The sequence below is a fragment of the Octopus sinensis genome, linkage group LG12, assembly GCF_006345805.1.
Source record: "Octopus sinensis linkage group LG12, ASM634580v1, whole genome shotgun sequence".
Classification (NCBI taxonomy): Eukaryota; Metazoa; Mollusca; class Cephalopoda; order Octopoda; family Octopodidae; genus Octopus; species Octopus sinensis.
The window spans coordinates 22,690,402-22,711,540 of NC_043008.1; the positions used below are offsets into that span (position 1 = coordinate 22,690,402).

Here is a 21,139-nt window from a genome sequence, read left to right on the forward strand (position 1 = left end):
TTTTTGCTCCTGTCACCACCTCGTATTCTTTTGGAGCAGAGCCGACCAAGTCTATGTGTCTGGTGTTCGATACAATGACGTCGTCTACGTATACCGACACGGTTCTCCCACGTCCTAGTTCTTGCAGGATGCCTCTCAACGCTTCTCATTTCCGCAGTAGTGGCTCTGGGACCAGTACATACAGAAGAGACTAAAGCGGACACTCAAGACTGTCCGAGCATATCTTGCTGAATGGTTCCGATAGGTAACCATTCACCCGAACTACCGAGGATATATCGTCGTACACTGCAGCGATCCAGCCACTGAAAACGGGACCAAAACCGGCCGCCAAGTACTGGTGATCGACCCTATCGAAGGTTTTGATCAGAGCCCCAATTATGTCAGCTTTTTTTTTACCCATTATGTCTATAATATATCGCATGAAGTGGAAGGATCTGCTTGAGATGGTGAATGTGAGCGCATCGACAATCAATTCCGCAACAACAAGCGCCAACCTTTTTGCTAACACCTTGGTCAAAATTTTGAAATCTGCGTTTAGCAGAGTAATGGACCGAAAATTTTCTATTTGATACCCTTTGTTTGGGTCCTTTCTTAGCAGTTCCACTGCCTCTCGATTCACAGAACTAGGAATATTCCTGTAGCGTAGTTGATATCAAACAGTGAGGATATCAGCTACGCTACACTCCCGTTCTGTTACTAGATGTAGTAGATTCCTGTCAAGATGTCTCCGAACAAGTCTGGCATGTAAAAGTGAAGCTCATAGGGCAGACCGTCCAAACCAAGCCGTTTACCCCCTCCTCCACCGTGCAGCCCGTCATCACCTCCCGTATTTCCTCGGTTGTTATCGGCCTTTCGCAGTGGTCTGTGTAGCCAAATTTTGAAAAGTGGTCAACTTATCCTATCTTTATCTACTAGCTTACAGAATACCCTGTCTAAATACGACCTGGATAACCCGATGCGATTCGTCCACGTCCACAGTGGCACATCCGGAAAACCAGTCGGTACCTGTCAGACAGTTGGAAATGTATGAGCAAATTTGTGAGGCTTTTGCCACGTCCTCTTCTATTCGCTAGCTCCACACAGTCTAAGCGTGGCTCTAAGACGGTGTTTCAGTCGCCCATTAACACTAAAGGTCCAGAGTTCCCAGGAAAACCTCCAGACGTTTGAACACCCGTCACTACCGTTCACATCCAGGACCACCGTCTTGGGTGTCCATTCTCGTCTCTTCTGTATGTACTGGCCCTAGAGCCACCACTGCGGAAATGGGAAGCGTTGAGAGTCATCCTGCACGAACTAGGTTCAAGAAGATGGCCTTTGTCTTGAGATTCAAACGTTTCCGGAACAACACCGCAGTTCCACCCCTATTCTCGGCTGACACGGAGATTAGTATATCTCGTATCCACTGAAAATGGGTATGAAAGCTCGTTGATCGGAGAATCTGGTTTCATTTATGGCTACAACATCTACACTTAGCGGGTTGAGTTCGTTAAGTAGGTCACCTTGTTTCCAAGGCGACCCCAGGCCATATGCATTTATATTGCTTATTCTGAGTAAGATCATGTTAGATTAAGGAATAAAAGCGGAAAGAGCTACTTACACTGATTTTGTTGGGGAAGTGGAGGTGAAAGTCCCGTCCCTAGAGTTATATGTGGGTCTTTCTATGAGCAGTTCTTTATACACACTTTTGTTGATATTTCTCCTGGAAAAGGTGGCGAGCTGGCAGAAACGTTAGCACTCCGGGCGAAATGCTTAGCGGTATTTCGTCTGCCGTTACGTTGTGAGTTCAAATTCCGCCGAGGTCGACTTTGCCTTTCATCCTGTCGGGGTCGATAAATTAAGTACCAGTTACGCACTGGGGTCGATATAATCGACTTAATCCGTTTGTCCCCTCTGTGTTTGGCCCCTTGTGAGTAGTAAAGAAATGGCTATTTCGTCTGTCTTTACGTTCTGATTTCAAATTCCGCTGAGGTCGACTTTGTCTTTCATCCTTTCGGGGTCGATAAATTAAGTGTCAGTTGCGTTCTGGGGTCGACCTGATCGACTGGCCTCCCATCCCCAAAATTTCGGGCTTTGTGCCTAGAGTAGAAAAGATATTTCTCCTGAAAGTCCCTTCTCCGTCAGAATATTTAGTCTTTTTATGGTGCTGTATGTGTTTTTTGTCGTTAGGTTGAATTTTACGTGTGTCAGTGATTTGTTTGTTGGTGTGATGAAATCGCTATGCGTGATATCTGTTTGGTTGTATACGTGTTTTGTTAGTTCTGTATTGTTCGTAATTATTACGGTTTAGTTAATGATGTCTAAATTTTGATGGTCTGGGAATGTGTGATGTAAATGTTGTGTGAGTGTAAATTTTGTACACAAATTTTGGATGGAATTGGAAGCCACCAATGAGAATGTTTCAATTGTATCACAGAGAAAAAGAAAAAAACATTCTAAAAGTTCCGAAATTCTGAAGTTATCGCAATTCATCCGATAGAGTCGAAACATTATCGTTGATAATAGCGGAAAATTAATGCGGGTCATTACCAAAGAACTTCAGGAATTGGAATGAACTGTTAGAACTGTGGTGCACGAGGACATTCGATACGAGTCGTATGTCGTGAGGAGGGGCCGATTCATGTCTGCAAAGACATCGGAAAACCGTTGGATCCGTGTCAAGCGGTTACATAACAAGATTAAAACTTCTCGTGGGCGTAATATGCCTTGGTTCTTCTCTGATTAGATAGAATTCGGCCAAGTCCAAAAGTCTAACAGAAGAAATGGCAGATGCTTATGTGCAGACCCTTATGCTGTCCGCAGAATGATGCACCCTAAGTTTCCAGCAACTGCGATGGTTTTGGAAGTGGTGAGTAACAAAGGTCGTGTCATGCCACCTCACATCTTTCCTCGGAGCAGTAGAATTAATGCTACCGGATACGTTAAATTACTGGAAACAGTGAAAGACCATACGAGATCCAACAAGACTCAATGCCTTCTCAAACGGTCTTCATAATCCAAGAATGAATGCAAGTCAATCATTGACCAATTAACTCCAAACTTGCCAGATTTAAATCCCATCGACTACAACGTTTAGAATGTTGTTGAAAGAGAGACTAATCAACATCCTTACAATACGATAGCGCCATTAATGGCTGCCATTTTCCAGGTAATCTTTGAAATTAATACGCACCATTGTGGTGTCATGTCAATGATTCCGGTCCCGCATTGAAGCAGTCTTCGAAGCCGAAGGTGGATTTAGAGAATAATCTTATAAGAAGGCTTATCGAGAGGATGTACACAAAATGTTACTAAAACATGTTTGGTTCTTGCTAGTTGTTAAATTTCCAAAAGTATCCTCGAATATCCTTCGCACCCTGTATATACAATGGACTACGCTACGAAATGTATCCGTCCATTTCGAGAAGGTGGTTGAATTTAATTTGAGGGAGATATGACTGCCGTTTTTAGCAGGTCCAGCTACTGCGAAGTGCAATAGTTCCCTTGCTATTCGTAAGACCCGCAGAAGAGAAAGCAGGTCAACCCCCGACACCGAGAGCATCGACGGATGGATGAATGCGCATCCAGGCTCAGCGGTTGCGTAGGAAGTCAGGGACAAGAAACAGGAAGAAAGAGTGAGAGAAAGAGTACAACAGGGGCCGCCACCACCCCCGCCGGAGCCTCGTGGAGCTTTACGTGCTTTCGCTCAATAAACACTCACAACGCCCGGTCTGGGAATCGAAACCGCGATCCTCCGACTGCTAGTCCGCTGCCCTAACCACAGGGCCATTTCGCCTCCTGGTGTTGTACTATAACGATGTGAGATGCGTTGGCTGCGGGAATAATAACTGAACCTGCGATATTTTGCATTGGCTATTACCGAATCAAATTCATTATGTGGGTTGTGCTTCCTCGACCATATCTGAATGAGAAGTAAAGATGTTTGAAGCCCCTTTTGATTAAATGATTTAAATTAAAGGGTCGGGAAAACATTATTATGGAAGGAAGAATAGTAGGTAGTAGATCAAGAGACAGGCATAGAACGCAACGGATGAACAAAATCACAAGCTGGTTGTATAAGAAAGACAAGGCAGCCGGAGAACTTGTGCTTAATCGGTCATCGCTGCTGGCATACGATACATGATGACAACGACGCTCTAAATACCATCTTTACAATGGCAAAATTATTTAACTAATTTCTTCATTATTTTCAAAATCAATTGAACCGAACACCACGTATTTCAACGAGAATAAAGTAACGGAAATAACGTAAAGAGACTGCAGAAGGGCAACTTAAATACAAATACTACCCTGGACTGATGACGGGCAAGACCCAGAAATATGTCTCCAAGTGCTAATCCTAGCTGGTGAGGGTGCTTGCCTCCCCTTTGCAAATATAAGGACACAGGAAATGTGTCAAAGCCGACATGCTTCCTAGGGTTAAATAGCGGTGGTGTGATTCCTCTTACGAGACTGTCACGTTGTGTTGACAGTATACAACCACTGTATCGCTCCACCACCGCTCATGTCTCTCTCTGAGACATTTAGAAATTCAATATTTCTAATTAATGTGAAATTTTTTTTAAAAAGCACAATTATATTAACTAGCAGGACCCTGAAATTTTCATAGTTTAAAAATGTATATAATTCTTCTTTTTCTTTTTTATGCACAAATTTATAGATTTCCGAAACCTCGTTTCATCATGTTATAGATATCGGCGCTTCTTTTTAAACCCCACCTTACATACCATTCTTTTCATTGGCCTAGTTGATGTGACAAAATTCTAACAACTCCTTAAGGGGTTACCATCGACATTCCTACTTGGCAAGTACTATATTTTTCAACCCCCGAAAGAAAAAGCGCAACTGACTTGGAGGGAATTTGAACATGGAACGTAAAGAGTAATAAGTGAAAATATTAATGCAGTGTTTCTGACGCTCTAACGATTCTGCTAGCTTACCACCATTTGTTTGAAGAAATGTCTGTTCTTCAATATTGTTATAGACTTTTAATAACAAACTTTATATCGTAACAAGGACTGTAACTGCTATTTTTAGCATATTGGGTGACGATAGTCAAAACACGAATCTATCGATAGATATTGTTTTTTAACCCAGGTCAGCTTTGATCAGCAAATCTATGATCAAAGATCTTCTAATGTTCAAAGCTGAAAAGTTCAAAGGCCGGTTTTATTTTGGTAAAAGAAATAATAATAAATGCTAATGAAAATATTGAGTGGCTGTGTGGTAAGTAGCTTGCTTACCAACCACATGGTTCCGGGTTCATTCCCACTGCGTGGCACCTTGGGTAAGTGTCTTCTACTGTAACCTCGGGCCGACCAAAGCCTTGTGAGTGGATTTGGTAGACGGAAACTCAAAAGAAGCCCGTCGTATATATGTATATATATGTGTGTGCGTGTTTGTGTGTCTCTGTTTTCCCCCCAACATCGCTTGACAACCGATGCTGTTGTGTTTACGTCCCCGTAACTTAGCGGTTCGGTAAAAGAGGCCAATAGAATAAGTACTAGGCTTACAAAGAATAAGTCCTGGGGTCGATTTGCTCGACTAAAAGGTGGTGCTCCAGCATGGCCACAGTCAAATGACTGAAAACAAGTAAAAAAGTATGATGTTCAAGAAAAAGGAAATCTACATTAAAATTAATTATTTCTATAACACGTACAAGGCCGGCAATTTGAGAGAGGGTGGTTATCATGAAGTGGGCGAGTACTCTCCCTTACATAGTCCAGCAGGTGAACTGAGACGTTATTCGATAAAAATGTGTCTTTGGTTATACACTTTTGACAGTTTATTCATTGAGTCTGATCGAATATGAACTTCGTTCTACATGAAAAGTTCAAGACAATTCTTCAAAATTGTTTATCAGCCTCTTTCGAAATTCAAACAACGGTTGCGTACGTCAGAACATTTTCTGGTCAATGTTTCTGATCTCGTCACTCCGCGTCACTTTAGGCAAATATCTTCCGCTATAGCTTCTGGACGATCAATTCCTTGTCTGCGAATTTGGTCGACAGAAATTGTGTGGAAGCCCATCGCGCGCGCGCGTGTGTGTGTGTGAGTGCAGTTTATAGGGTTGAGGCTGGTCCAATAGCCTATTATTGTGAGGTAAGAAGTTCGCTTCCAAACCTCCTCATCTGCCGGTACACTTTTAGATGATGGGCAGAAACGTTAGCACGCCGGGTGAAATGCTCAGCGGTATTTCATCTGCCGTTACGTTCTGAGTTCAAATTCCGCCGAGGTCGACTTTACCTTTCATCCTTTCGGGGTCGATTAAATAAGTACCAGTTACGCATTGGGGTCGATGTAATCGACTTAATCCATTTGTCTGTCCTTGTTTGTCCCCTCTATGTTTAGCCCCTTGCGGGCAATAAAGAAATAAGAAACGTTAGCACGGCCGGGCGAAATGCTCAGCGGTATTTCGTCTGTCGATACGTTCTGAGTTCAAATTCCGCCGAGGTCGACTTTGTCTTTCATCCTTTCGGGGTCGATTAAATAAGTACCAGTTATGCACTGAGGTCTCTATAATCGACTTAATCCATTTGTCTGTACCTTCTGTGTTTAGCTCCTTGTGGGTAGTAAAGAAATAGGTACACTTTTAGATGATGAGTGCACTTGTACTGGAATGGATCAGCGTGTGTGAGCCACACAAATATCGTTGTGGAGGGGTGGTCGATGAATTCGGTCTGCATCCATTATCTTGCAGCCTTAACGCGGGCCGATTCCCCCCAACACGCCGCTCTGAATTAGAAGGGGTCTCGATGCAAATGGCTTCCCATCTCAATCGCAGTTAGTAGGTCTCGACTGCGGAGACGGTATGCGTGCCGACGGAATAACCCTTTTTCCATTCGAAGGAGGCTGATCCTTAGTTTGCGACGCGTCATGCAGCGACACGGGCTGCATTGGCTGTTAACCCGGGTGTCGCCTCCCGTAATGCTGAGGAGAGAAAAATCAATAAATACAGGGACTTGATCGACCGCTGTCAGTTTGTGCCGGTCGCCGTCGAGACGTTAGGTGTTCGAGGACCCCTTATTACCGATTTCCTCCGCAAAACCGGGATAATGATGTCACGTTTGAGAAATGAGCCCTGGGAAATGGAGTGGCTGCAGTCATTACCTCCAACGTGCGGTTGAGCGCACCATCTATTCTGGGGTGTGAGGTCCATTGCCCCTTCTTCCCGTCTTCTGCTGCTTGCCCCTATTTTCTTTTCCTTTCTTTTCTGTTTTTTTTTTTCGTTTGTATTTAAATGCTATAACTTAATAAAGACATTATGTAGAACTATACTGTGAAATTCTTCGAAATAAAGTTTTCGTCGGCTCCTAAACGAAATCAATAATGCTAATGATTGACGAAAAGTGCAAGTGGACATATAAACTCAAGAATCTCCGGATCTTTTCGGTTTGAACGTCAGTTTTTCTAGCGGTGTCATATGAAATTGTCACCCATAATTACGACCCTAGTATCGATCTATTGCATTTCAATCTATTTTAGGGTTAGAGTTAGGGTTAGGGGTGGGGGAAGGGTATCTTTTTTTTCTTTAGAAATGTAAATAAACCCAATCTGTTTCTTAAACGAGGGACATTTTCATACGGCACAGAATGTTTTCACCTCAATAGACGTCATTGATTGTTTGAAATTGCAGAAATTGAAGAAAAAAAAACAACAAATATCTTACAAACTATAGAATTTTCTCAATAAAGCCAAGAGAAAAAGATGTTTTATAAACACATTCTACCAGAATACGAAGTTTAAAAGTGTTTAGTTACGTGGAAATTATTTTAAAAAACTGCTGTTCAAACCGAAAAGATCCGAATCTCCCTTTACTAGTTGACGCAGATATACCCTTCTTGATTTTTAGAGCAGTAGTGTATGATTCGACTGATATTTAACTGCTATCTCTAGCAGGGTAGGTGAGCGACCACATAGAAGACCCGACTCTCTCTCTCTCGCTCGTTTTAAAAGGCCGGAAATGACGTCAGAGTAATTTCATACGAGTTTAAGGTCACATTGCGCATGTGTTCTGTTGGGTGATCAAAATGGCGAAGGTTGTTGCTAAAATTGGTGGATTGGTGTCCAAAGCACCCGGACTAGTGAAAAGTAAGTGTTTGTTATTCAATATTTATGCACAATATTATCGAGTAATGACTGTTGTGCACTCATGTAAATTTAAAATGTATTTGCATTCTTTTTAATACTCTAATTTGCCTTCTCAACCAGCCTCTGTTGAAATGTTGAACGAACGAATGCGAAGTCGAATGCAATTTAAGTTCAATGTAGGTTTAGAAATTAAAAACAAGTGATTTTTATTATTAATATTAATAAATATAATAATCCGTAGACAAATTTAAAATTTTACAACGGTATGTTGGGATTAAGAAGAGAGAAAACACTAATAGGTATCGTACTTTTCATCCTTGGTAACCTCTTCGGCTAAACTCGGCTAAAATTTGATCCTTTATTATTGCTACGAACACCATAAGTAATTAATTTAATGTCTACATATAATAATAATTAATTTGGCTTGGCTTCTGTAGTAAACACTAATGCACTTTAGATAGGATTTACCTTTCTTTTAAACCTTTTCCTACTTTTTTTTGATTGACCTTTATATCCGACAGAGCAAGGGCACTGCAGACATTAACTCTTTTCTATGAATATCAACAGTCTGATTTTTCACAACAACCCTTTATTTAATTCAATACTGTTAGCTTTATAATTTAATTTATTAATTTGATAGCTGTAGAATCTATAAATAATTTTATAGTAGTTTTTTTTCAACTCCAGCAACTGGAAATTCTGCGAACGAGTATACACACCCAAATGATATATGTTTGTCTTATGAACGAGATCGTTAGTGACGAATGTATTTGAAACATATTGCTATTTGAATATATTTTGCTATAAATTAATAATATTAGATTAAAGTTGTTCATCCACCAGGGAAGAGATATAATAGTCGAATTGGTGTTAGTTACGTAATTTTTTTCGTAAATCTCTCCCCAGTTGAGAAATTAGGCTTTTAGTAACTCAGTGCGTTGCTCCAATCAAGAGCCATTTCTCGCAGTAAACTTTCATTTCTTCTACGCCAGGTACTCTTCGACTGTTCAGGCTTTCGCTTCCAAATGGCATTCATCTTAATGCCCTCTTTGGTATCCTATTCTACTTCATTTTGAGTGTATGACCTATCTCTCAGTGCTGCCGGCGTTTCATTTCAAAGACCATAATATTGTCACCTGTTTTGCGGCACTGTTCTTCATCTGACATTTTGTTAGGTGACAAGATTTGTTGAAAGAGTTGACGCTATTTATGTCTCCTTTGCTCTCACCAACCAGCCTTCTAAGCCATGCATTACGACAGATTTCCCATCATCATTGTTATAAATCTCAGTCTGTTACTGCAAACCATATAACAGGCTTTAAAATGGACTTCTACATTTACTGACGACTTGTGAAGAGCCGTTTTTCTCTTGAATTAGATCTTGGCTTTGTAGACGACCTGGCATCCTTCTGTTCAGAGGTCATCAGTTTGAGGGTGAAACTGATGGGCTGACTATTTATGCAAAGTGGGCAGATCAGCGCCTCAAAAGCACCAGTCCTCTGCATAAACCCCAACAACCCTGTATCTGCCAGTGTCCAGCAATTGCAGCAGCTTTAACCCTTTTGTGATAGGCCTTACACACCCCTTTCTTGTTTTTCGTGTAACTTGTAGCTTTTACACTTCTTTTCTAGATGTATTGGGCTTTCTTCTACAAGCTCATTGGTGAAGATGTGTGGCCTAGTGGTTAAGATGTTGCACTCAGTCATAAGAATGTGGTTTCAATTCCTGGACTGGACTGCACTGTCCCACTCATGCTAGCATGAAAGGTGGCTGTTAAACAAAAATGATGATGTACCTTGTTGTTATTTATCTGATGGTTGGGACATAAATTGTTTCAAAGGAAGAGTACATTGAATAATGTAGTTATCTTTTACATGTTTCAGTCATTAGACTGGCCATGCTGAGGCACCGCTTTGAAGAAATTTTAGTTGAGTTGATTGACTCCAGTCCTTATGTTTTTAAAGCCTGGTATTCTATTGGTCTGTTTTGCTGAACCACTAACTTATAGGGGCACAAACACACCAACACCGGTTGTCAAGTGGTGGTGGGGTGCAAACAGACACACACACACATATGTACATATTATAGGCGCAGGAGTGGCTGTGGCAAGAAGCCTGCTTCCCAACCACATGGTTCCAGGTTCAATCCTTCTGCGTGGAACCTTGGGCAAGTGTCTTCTACTATAGGCTTGGGCCAACCAAAGCCTTGTGAGTGAATTTGGCTGACAGAAACTGAATGCTTGACTGAATAAGGCAGTGAGCTGGCAGAAACGTTAGCACGCCGGGCAAAATGCTTAGTGGTATTTTGTCTGCCTCTACGTTCTGAGTTCAAATTCTGCCGAGGTCGACTTGGCCTTTCATCCTTTCGGGGTCGATTAAACAAGTACCAGTTACACACTGGGGTCGATATAATCGACTTAATCTGTTTGTCTGTCCTTGTTTGCTTCCTCTGTGTGTAGCCCCTTGTGGGCTGTAAAGAAATAAGAAACTGAATGCTAGACTTAAGTAATTGACATGGAGAAGACCATACTTAAATGAATACCTTTCCAGTATTGGTCCATAAGTTTAGCTGTTGTAGCTAACATCAAATAATGTTATTTCCTTTTGAAACACATAATCTTATGTCTGTTGTATATATGTGTAATATCTAAGGTATTAGGTGTTGGTAAGTAATTGAAAGGCAGATCAATATAGAAATTTGCCCGGATTGCTGTTCATTTATAAGTCAGATTCTGGAATATTGCTGTATTTAGCTTATTTACTCATTTCTGGTCACTGTGATCTATTTCCTTCATCCATTCACCGTATGATCCTATTTACTATCATTTTGACATCATCAATCCTTTAGTTACCACATTTCTGTTGAAAGACACTGTCTCTACTTCATTTAATTTTGACAGTAATGAAGATTTTTTTTGTTTTGCAAGTACTTGATGACCCTGTCAGTGTAGGTGCCACTTAAAAGCATCCAGTCCATACTGTAAAGTGGTTGGTTTTGGAAGGGCATTCAGCTGTAAAAACCTTGCCTTTGCTTGTGCCACGTAGAAAGCACTACTGACCTTGCCTGTGCATGTGTCATGTAAAAAGCACTAAGTCCACTTAGCTGTGTAGTTGGTGTTAGGAAGGGCATCCAGCTGTAAAAACCATGCCAAAACAGTTACAGAGGTCTGGTGCAGGCTTCTGCCTCGTCAGCTCTTGTGAAACCGTCCTACCCATGCTAGCGTGAAAGGTGGATGTTAAACAATGATGATGATTTACCTTGTGGTTATTTATCTGATGGTTGGGACATAAATTTTTGGTAAGAGGTTTTAATTTAGATCACTTTGAATCTGGAAGCTTGTGTCTTAGAATCAGGGCAGATTAGTATCAAAAGGGTTAATGACACAGAAACATTTGTTTCCTGAATTTATTGGACTTCATTAAATAGACTAAATTACTTTAGGCATTGATTGTGGCTATTTCTATATTTCATTTTTGAAGTACCCAACAACTGAATTAAAGTTGTTTTGGCTAGTTTTATCTTTAATGATAATATTATATCTAAGATTTAAACCTTTTGATACCGACCCACCTGAGCCCCTTCCCCACACTGATTTTATGACAAATTTATTTACTTAACCCTTTTGTTACTGTATTAATTTTGAGATGCTCTGTGTTTGTTTCAATTACTTTAAATATAACAAAGAATTTGGTAAAATAACTTAGTTATAATTCAGCTATTGTTAGGAACATAAATTGTGACTAAGGTTTGGTGGTAGATTTTAATTGAAAACTTATGAAAACAAGACATTTGTAGCCAGAGCCAGTTTCAGCTGGGTTGGTAACGAAAGGGTTAAAGTGATCCAGATTAAAACCTTCCATCAAAATACTTAATGTTTCAAGCACTGCTTAACCCTTTAGTGTTCAGATTATTCTATCAAACATAATGCTTATTGATTCCCATTGATTTGAATTAATCATGCATTATCTCATATCTTCAAGATCTTGATGGTGTAATTACTTAATGTAGAATAACATTGTAGGGTAGGTGTGAGAGCCTGGATCTGATCAGTTTGAACATAAAACAGATTAACTATTTTGGCCTGATATGGCCGGTTTAAATACTAAAGGGTTAAAAATAACTAAAAATTATTTTACTAAATTCTTCGTTATTTTCAAAATTAATTAGAACAGAGGCAGTGTCTTTCATCAGAAATATAGTAAAGAAAGAGTTAGAATTAAGATTTCTTGATTAATACTGCAATTGGGATCAGTAGATATATTTTAGTATGTGGTTAATGATGCTTGTTTTCCCTCTGCTATTAATCCCTGTTTGTATTTGATTTTCATTGTAATAGTAATACCCTTGTATAAAGCATACTACTTAATTTTTCAAAGTTATAAATCTATTAAAATAATTAGCAGTGTGTCGCCAACAGTTTTTTTTCTCTTGGTTTATCTATTCCCCTGACCAGCACATCAAGGACAATTAGCTGCTATCATAATTCTGCCATGTCTGTACTTCATGGAAATACTAACAGGTTGCTTGTTTAGTTAGCTGATTACTGTGTGAAAATAGACATAAATTTAAATGTCCATACATAAAAATTGTGTGTGTGTGTATATATATATGTGTGTGTGCTTGAGGAGACCTATTGAGTCAAGTACATCAACATCGAAATAAATATCAATGGAAATAGTAGTTGTGATACCTGTGCTGGTGGCACGTAAAAAGCACCGTCCGAACGTGGCCAATGCCAGCCTCCCCTGGTACCTGTGCCAGTGGCACGTAAAATGCACCCTCTACACTCATGGAGTGGTTGGCATTAGGAAGGACATCCAGCTGTAGAAACACTGCCAGATCAGACTGGAGCCTGGTGCAGCCTCCTGGCTTCCCAGGCCCCGGTTGAACCATCCAACTCATGCTAGCATGGAAAGTTGACGTTAAACGATGATGATATATATATATATATATGAATAAATAAAAGATACACATTAAGTGCAGGACATCACCACCAGGTGAAAAATACGTAAACACACGAGAGATAAGTACAGGACAAAATACCAAAAGAAAATAACTCCTCATTAGTTGTTGACTGTTTTACTATTCCCTATTTTGTGATATATATATAGACAAGAAGAAAATGGAGGACAAATAACAAACAGAAGTGTGTCTTTTGCACTAGTAAGCCATTATTTAATTAGTAAAGGTGAGAGTGAGCATGAAGTTGTATATGACCGTTTCTGTTTACGGCTAAATTACTTGCTGCTGTATACCCTTTACCAAGGAATATACCTGCTGAGGTAATTACCAGAAGTGCCTTTGGATATATCTATCCTTTAGAGGTTTTAAACACCTCTAACTTATACCTGCATTATATATATATATATATATATATAAGGGTAAAGACCTTTGGTCATGAATAACCAAGGGATTGCACCTTGAAAGTTTGCCTCTGAAGCATAAGTGCAGGCAAGCTTGTTTATGGAAGATCAGCAGTCACCCATGCATACCAATGTTATCCAAGGGTAAGGCAAAAGCTGATACAGCTTGGCACCAATGATGTCACAACTCATTTCTGCAACTGAGTGAACTAGAGCAACATGAAATAAAGTGTCTTGCTCAAGAGCACAGCATAGCCCGCTCCTGGAATTGAACCCACAACCTCACAATTGAAAGCTTGATGCTCTAACCTATATGTGTGTGTTTAATTATTGAGTAAATGCTAAAGTGGAATATATGCCTTTTGTTGAAAGAATCCATTTCAATATAATTCACTGCAAATAATTAACTGTAAAAAGGGAATGTTTATTGGCTTTAGATGATTCCCATAGGTACCCCACTGAACAAATATTTAAGCATTGAACCTATTTGTCGGCACATTACATTTTCTCTTAGTAAACACTATTCCATTATAACTCTATGACGACTTGTTTTTGTTTCAGAGGCCCAACCCGGTTTTCAAACTTTCCTCAAATATGCTAAAGTTGAATTAACCCCACCAACATTTTCTGACATGCCAAAGGTTTCACAAGGTTTTGTCAGTGTAACCAACAGCATAAAGACTGGCAAATGGAAGGCTCTAACAGTTAAGGTAAGAATTCTGGTGTTTCTATCCAAGTCCTTCGCTGAACAATTTCAAAAGTCACATGTTGGTATCTCTGCATTTGTTGCAATGGGCTGATGCCTGTGTCGCATAACCAGCACCCATACCAGTGGCACATAAAAGGCACCTTTCGAGTCCTGGGCCTCATAAAGACAATGACAAATGACTAAGACCTTTGGTAGTAGGCTGTGCTTGAGAAGAAGACCAATTAAGCTAATTGAAATCGTAGTTGTGGCAGATACTGGTGTTATGCAACTGGCGTGTAAAAGCACTCATTGCACTTTTGGAGTGGTTGGCATATTTGGAAGGGCATCCAACCATAGAAACCATGCCAAATCAGACTGGAGTCAGGGGCAGCTCTGGTCGAACCATCCAACCCATGCCAGTATGGACAACGGACGCTAAATGATGATGATGATATACATACACGTACACGCAGACGGCATCAGTATTGAGTACATGCTACAGTTCTGCAATTAAAATCCAGTTTTCTAGAAATAATTAGGATTCAGTGTTTTTCTTTTGTTTTTGATGTAAAAAGTAAAACCTCAATTTATGTTGGTTATTGGTACCAAGACGTGCATAGTAACTCGAAAAACAATGTACCAAAAAATAATAATTTTAAGACTTCATTAGCTCATCATCATCATCGTTTAACATCTGATTTCTATGCTAGCATGGGTTGCACAATTTTGACTGGAGCTGCCCCTGCCTCCAATTGTCTGTTTTGGCATGGTTTCTATGGCTACATGCCTTTTCTAACACTAACCACTTTACACAGTGTTCTGGGTGCTTTTACATGGCACTGGCAACATCTTAATAAATGGTTTCTGTCTACCAAATTCACTCATAAGGCTATAGTGGAAGACACTTGCCCAAGGTGCCACACAGTGGGACTGAACCTGGAACCATGTAGTTGGGAAGCAAGCTTCTTACAAACAGCCGCTCTTGTGAATGTTTTTATGGTACAATGGGCTGTTAAATGTTAGTAGCACAAAGCCATCATCTGATTCAGAGCCTGGCTTAGGGATGACCCTGTGGTTAAAAAGTTCACATCCCAGCCATATGATATTGGGCTCAGTCTCTCATCATGGTGACACCTTCAATCAGGGTCTTCTGCTATAGCCACAGAATCATGAAAGCCTATCATATATGTACATTTGTGCATCTGTGGTAATGTTCACATTTGCACTTCTTCCGGAATCACTGAGCTACAAGCAGTGCTGTTGTTGTCATTTCTCCTGTCCGAAGACCTGTGCAATAAAAGTTCCCTTGAAAAATAGGAAAGGCATCTGGCCGTAAAACAGTTTCTCAGTAATATGTTCAACTAACTCATGCTGCCATGGGAAAATAGACATAAAGGTTAACGATTGGATCTAGATCAAAATGATTGATGGGCTCTGGTGTGAAGTTGGACACTGCCAGAACATAAACATCTGGTACATTTCATACTTATCCCTATTGCCTAGACAGTACAACCAATATTTCATGGCACATTGGTGTACCATGAGACAATGCTTGGTGTGCCACAGCGTAACCTGAATATAATTTTTTCCCAGAACTTTGTTTTTAGTTCAGGTGTGCTGCTAAATTTTGAAAAGAATATAAATGTACCTCGAGTGGAAAAAGGTTGCGGAGCACTGGCCTACGTAGACTAAGTGCAGCAAAGTATATTGAGCTCTTTAGAAGCAATGCCAGTATTCGTATTTTTTTTTTCTGCCTGGTGTCTCTCTCTTTATCCGCTCAGTCGAAGTCGACTCCCGGTCACTCGTTGGATCAGTGTCCTCCAGTCAGTTCTTGGTCGGCCTCTTCCTCTCTTGCCACTGACCATTCCGAGCATGATGTCCTTCTCCAGGGATTTTCTCTGCATTATATAACCGAAATATGCCAATCTACGCTTGGTGATCCCAGCTTCTAGCGACATTTTCGGCCTTATCTGCGTAAGACCTTCTCCATTGGTGAGCCTCGCTGGCCATGGAATCCGCAAATAAATCAGCAATTATCTCATTGAAATTACCTTTTAGCCTGAAAAAAAAAAAAAGATATTCTTTGGCATAACATTTGTCTTTGTTTTCTTTTTAATTTACAGGAAGGCCTCCTCAATACTGTTATTGCAGTCGAAATAATGTGTTGGTTCTTTGTTGGAGAAATAATCGGAAAAGGTAGTCTTATTGGTTACAACATACCAGGAGCATTTCATGCATAGTTCTGGATAGTATGTTGTTATCTGTAACAGAGACTAGCTATTATTATTATCTGTAATAAACGATTTTTCTTCACTTGTTGAACTTATTGAGTTTTATTTATTTTTTTTTTATTGATTGATAAAAAGAGTAAAATTAATGTTTAATGTGTTTGCAGCAAGTTGGCAGAGATGTTAAAACAAAGGGCAAACTGTTTTGCTGTGTTTTGTTACAACTCATTGCATCCCGAGTTCAAATCCTACCACGTCCTTTCTGGGATAGCCATAATAGCAATTTAGAGCAGTGGATAAGCAGAATTGTTAAAGCAACAGATCAGATACTTTGTGGTACCTGTGATTGCTCTATGTTTGTGTGTAGTTTTGCTTTCCTTACAATCTTTTATGTGCATTGTGAATCACTGCAGATCAGCAAGTGTCCCCCAGCTCTATAGAAACATGGTATAACCAGGATCTGCAGGTGATACCTTATCATATTGTGATGTTATTGTGTCACTTCTTGAAATCTGTATCATTTGGAACTTGGTTTACAATGCATTGAAATTACCTCCAATGATGAGAACATTGTGCCTGGTGACTACTGCACTGTGCCCCACCACAATTTTCCCAGGCCTTAACCAGTGGGGCATACGCACTATGTTGTGAGTCACTGATGGCACGTAAAAAGTACCAACCAATCGTGGCCATTGCCAGCCTCCCCTGGCACGTAAAAAGCACCCGCTACACTCACAGAGTGGTTGGCGTTAGGAAAGGCATCCAGCTGTAGAAACTGCCAGATAGACTGGAGCCTGGTGCAGCCTCCTGGCTTCCCAGACCCAGGTCAAACCGTCCCAACCCATGCTAGCATGGAAAACTGACGCTAAGCAATGGTGATGATGGTGTTTGGGAAATTGTTAAACTGTTGTAGTTGGCAATGGAGGCCATTGTAATAGCAGAAGAAAAGACAAAGAGGAGTCGGTTCTAATTGTTGGTTTGTGTTTTTCTACACCATTATTTTAGCAAGAACCGGAATAGCCTGGTTTTTTCTGATCACCTCAAAAGTTAAGCAAATTCTAAACCATGGGAATGTGTATAGTTCTTTGAAAATTCCTGGCTATTAAAACAAGATTCAAACTTCAGTTGTTGCCATTACATAATAAAATCTTCAGATATTTTAAACACTACCGTTTACATGAACTCACCATTGTTGGAGACTTTGGCTTTTTCTTCTTTGTCTCCCTTTAACCCACTTCTAACCCGATCACATCCATTCTCATGTCCCCCTCCCCTACCTTCATTAATTAGCTCTAGCAAAATCACTTTATCACAAATGACAGGGCCAGAAACATTAAATTTCACTCCTCATAGCAATCAAATGGATCAATCATTCCTCTGTCCCATTTCTTGCCACCACTTTGCCCAATTTGTTAAGGAACACCAACAACACTGCATCTACACACCAGATGTTTAGCCCTTTCGAACCCAATCCACCTGAGACTGCCTCTCATTTTATGATGCAGACTTTTTGTATTAAAGTGATTTAAATTAAAAACTTTATGCTTTTCTGTCCCTGATTTCGGAATTATTTCACTAAATTCTTCATTATTTTCAAAACTAATTGAAATGAATGTACTATATTTCAGTACAAATACGATAATGAAAGGGTTTGTCTTCATTCCATATATCTGTTTGGGAAGGTGTTAACATATGTAACAGCAGTCAGTCACCAAGGATCATGCATTCATCTAGTTATACAAGAGTAATGTCCCTTGCTTAGAGCTACAACTATATTCAGTAGCCAGGTTATTGATCGGATTCCCGCCATAGCTATCCTATTTTTTATTCATGCACATGATTAAAATGATGGGGAAAATTGTTAATGTTAGGTTGCGGTTTCCTTATTGGCTTATGAGTGACATGGTTTGGGTTTTATTTTTTTTTAGGTGAGTTATCTCCCTTCACCTCACTACTATTTCAACGTCCAATTTTCCATGTGGAATTTATTGAGGCAGACTTTCAATACCTGGATGCCAATGCTGACCGTTTTCCATGGAAGATTTGATATGAGCATTGCTGACACATATGACATCAAAAGGGATTCTCCATCTCACACACATATTAATGGAATTATTTCATTTTCCATCCACTCACAATTCTGGGGCTATGAAGCTAAAAAGCAAACTTCTTAGCCACAAACATTTTACAGCCATTTTCCCCGCTAGTAAGGGTTACCTGTGCAGATTCTGTGACATCCTTTTCCATTCTTCACTTAACCCCCACCCTTTACTCAAGTTTTCTTCAGTCTTACCTTCATTTCTGCGAGAGATATCCACAGACTCTTAAAAGCCTGTGAGTAAACCGGCTGACCAGCAAGGGATTTAGTAAAAAACAAAAACAACATGGGCCTAAATTGTTTAGATGGGATTTTATTAATACTGATGGCAGACTTAATTCCCACCCACCCCCCAGTTTGACCCCAAACCCTTCCAAAAAAACAAACAAAACTATATTTCAAATGTGTTAGTTCTCTGTTCGTTGTCGTGTGTCACCTGTACATAAATACACCAAAGAAAACAACTAAGGATGAACAGAGATCATCAAACAATCCGAAACCATAGTATTTTCATGAAACAAAGTGGATTTAAAAAAAAAAAAAAAATTGTTACATCAATTCAGAATGACAATCAACATTTCAATTTTTTTTAAAGTTTATTTATTTATTTTTTTTACCAAAAAAACACAGAAGAAGAATAAAGCCAACAAATGAATTCTTTCTGAACAACAAACAATATAACATGAATGTGTTTAAAATTATAAACAAAAAAGAAACATTCAACTTTTTTCCCCCATTTTTTTTTTTGTCTTTCTTTTTTACTAAAGCAATTTTAACATTTCATAACCATAACAGGGAGTGGGGCAGTTAGTTTTCAGAAAGAGCAGAGTGTTAGGCCAAACAGGTGACGGTAATTTAGTTTTCTGTCTCTCCAAGTCCAAACTTACTCTCATGGGGAACAGTTTCTTTTTCTTTTTTTTTCCTTTTTTTTTTTTCCATAAAACAAAATTCCAGTAATATACTGGATTCCCTCATTGGCACTGACAATACAGCACGACTCCATCCAACTCCATATCACTGCCAAAACAAAAGCAACTGGTCGTCCTCTATGTTCAAACAACTCTCTATTTGGTAACCATTAAATTGAAAAACCCATTCAAGTCAGGGAGTGGTGGGTGGTGGAGAAAGCAGATAGGAATTTTTTAAGATAAGAATTGGTTGGTGGTCAAGGCTGTCAGCAAATAGTGATGTCCGAGTGAACTGACCCGATGACTTGGCTTCATTGAATTTTATTTAACCCATTTTGAAAAAAAAAAAAAAAAACACACCTGCAAGTCATACCTGAATACCATACAGTCTTCCTCATAAACAAGAGACTTATACCATGAACAAAATGCACACATGTATATTTAGTTCATTTAGTCAGAACTCCCTTTTATTTTGACACATTCTGGCCGTTGTAATCATCAGGTTAGAAAATTCTTGTCTGATAATCATAACTGTGAAAGATTTGAGTTACAGGAAAAAAAATTTCAGCTTAAATAAATAGCATACTTTACACCAGGTATTTAGTACTACTTAGAATCACTTAATTGTTACTGTGAGTTTCTTGTTTCTGTGCACAGAAACAACTGGAAACATCTCAGCAAAACAAAAAGCTTGCAGCAGCAACAGTGTGGATCAACAGTTATGAAATGAAATGAATAACCTCTACTACAGACATAAAGTACTTTTCCCTCTGCTTGTAACCCTCCTCAAATCTATATGTGAGTATGTGTGTATATATCTCTTTTACTTGTTTCAGTCATTTGACTGCGGCCAAGCTGGAGCACTGCCTTTAATCGAGCAACTCGACCCCAGGACTTATTCTTTTTGTAAGCCCAGTACTTATTCTATCGGTCTCTTTTTGCCGAACTGCTAAGTAACGGGGACATAAACACACCAGCATCGGTTGTCAAGCAATGCTAGGGGGACAAACACATATATCATCATCATTTAACATCCATTCTCCATGCTTGCATGGATTGGATAGTTTGACAGGAATAGGCCAGCTGGAGCTCTATTCGTCTGTTTTGACATGGTTCCTACAGCTGGATGCCCTTCCTAATGTCACCCACTTCACAGAGTGTACTGGGTGTTTTAAACATGGCATATAAGTTCCATGGAGGTGTATGTCAGCATGGTTGGTAAACTTCAACACCTGCTGCAAGAGGTGCTCATCATTACTACTCATTTTTTAAAGAGAATCATCAAGCATTGCTCAAAATTGAGTTGCAGCCATCACACAAATACACACACATATATATATATATATATATGTATGTATGTAAAGTTACATACATCAAAGGCAAAAGGACTTAATATGAAGAAGAGTTAAAATATGTGTATTTATAAAAATCCTGATAATTCAAGTTACTGAGAGTTTGCAAAATGCCAAGCTTCAAACTGAACATCATCAGATAATTGAACATTAACTTTGTGTCACTGAATACAGATAAAATGTTCTATCAAATTCTCTCTGGAGTAATCAAAGTGTTGTAGTTAAAAAACAAATTCAGTTAACATCATAAAATATGGTCAAAGTAAGGTAACTGCTAAATTAATTGAGCCATCAAATGCTAAAATCGCAATTAATGAAACATTTAAGAAGCTAGGGCAGAATTTAAAAAATTACAAGTAAAAAGGAAAGAGCTTAATAGCAAGAATAAACGTTAATATGTTGTGCAGTTGTTTA

The 21,139-nt window shown here is 39.4% G+C and overlaps 1 protein-coding gene and 1 long non-coding RNA gene across 2 annotated transcripts in view; one reads left to right on the forward strand and one right to left on the reverse strand.

Moving 5' to 3' along the window:
- Positions 1-7,934: 7,934 nt before the first annotated feature.
- Positions 7,935-16,461, forward strand: LOC115218101 (ATP synthase subunit g, mitochondrial). The gene is made up of 3 exons (XM_029787888.2): positions 7,935-8,088; positions 14,013-14,161; positions 16,263-16,461. Exons 1-3 carry the CDS (start codon positions 8,028-8,030, stop codon positions 16,377-16,379), a joined length of 327 nt encoding a protein of 108 aa, XP_029643748.1. The 5' UTR covers positions 7,935-8,027; the 3' UTR covers positions 16,380-16,461.
- Positions 16,462-18,762: 2,301 nt separating this feature from the next.
- Positions 18,763-21,139, reverse strand: part of LOC118765581 — a 4,724-nt gene continuing 2,347 nt past the window's right edge. Inside the window, exons 2-3 of the long non-coding RNA XR_005001441.1 lie at positions 20,386-21,139; positions 18,763-20,193 (exon numbers count right to left, since the gene is read on the reverse strand). The exon at positions 20,386-21,139 is cut by the window's right edge and continues 268 nt beyond it. This is a non-coding gene — a long non-coding RNA (uncharacterized LOC118765581). The remainder of the gene's footprint in view (positions 20,194-20,385) is intronic.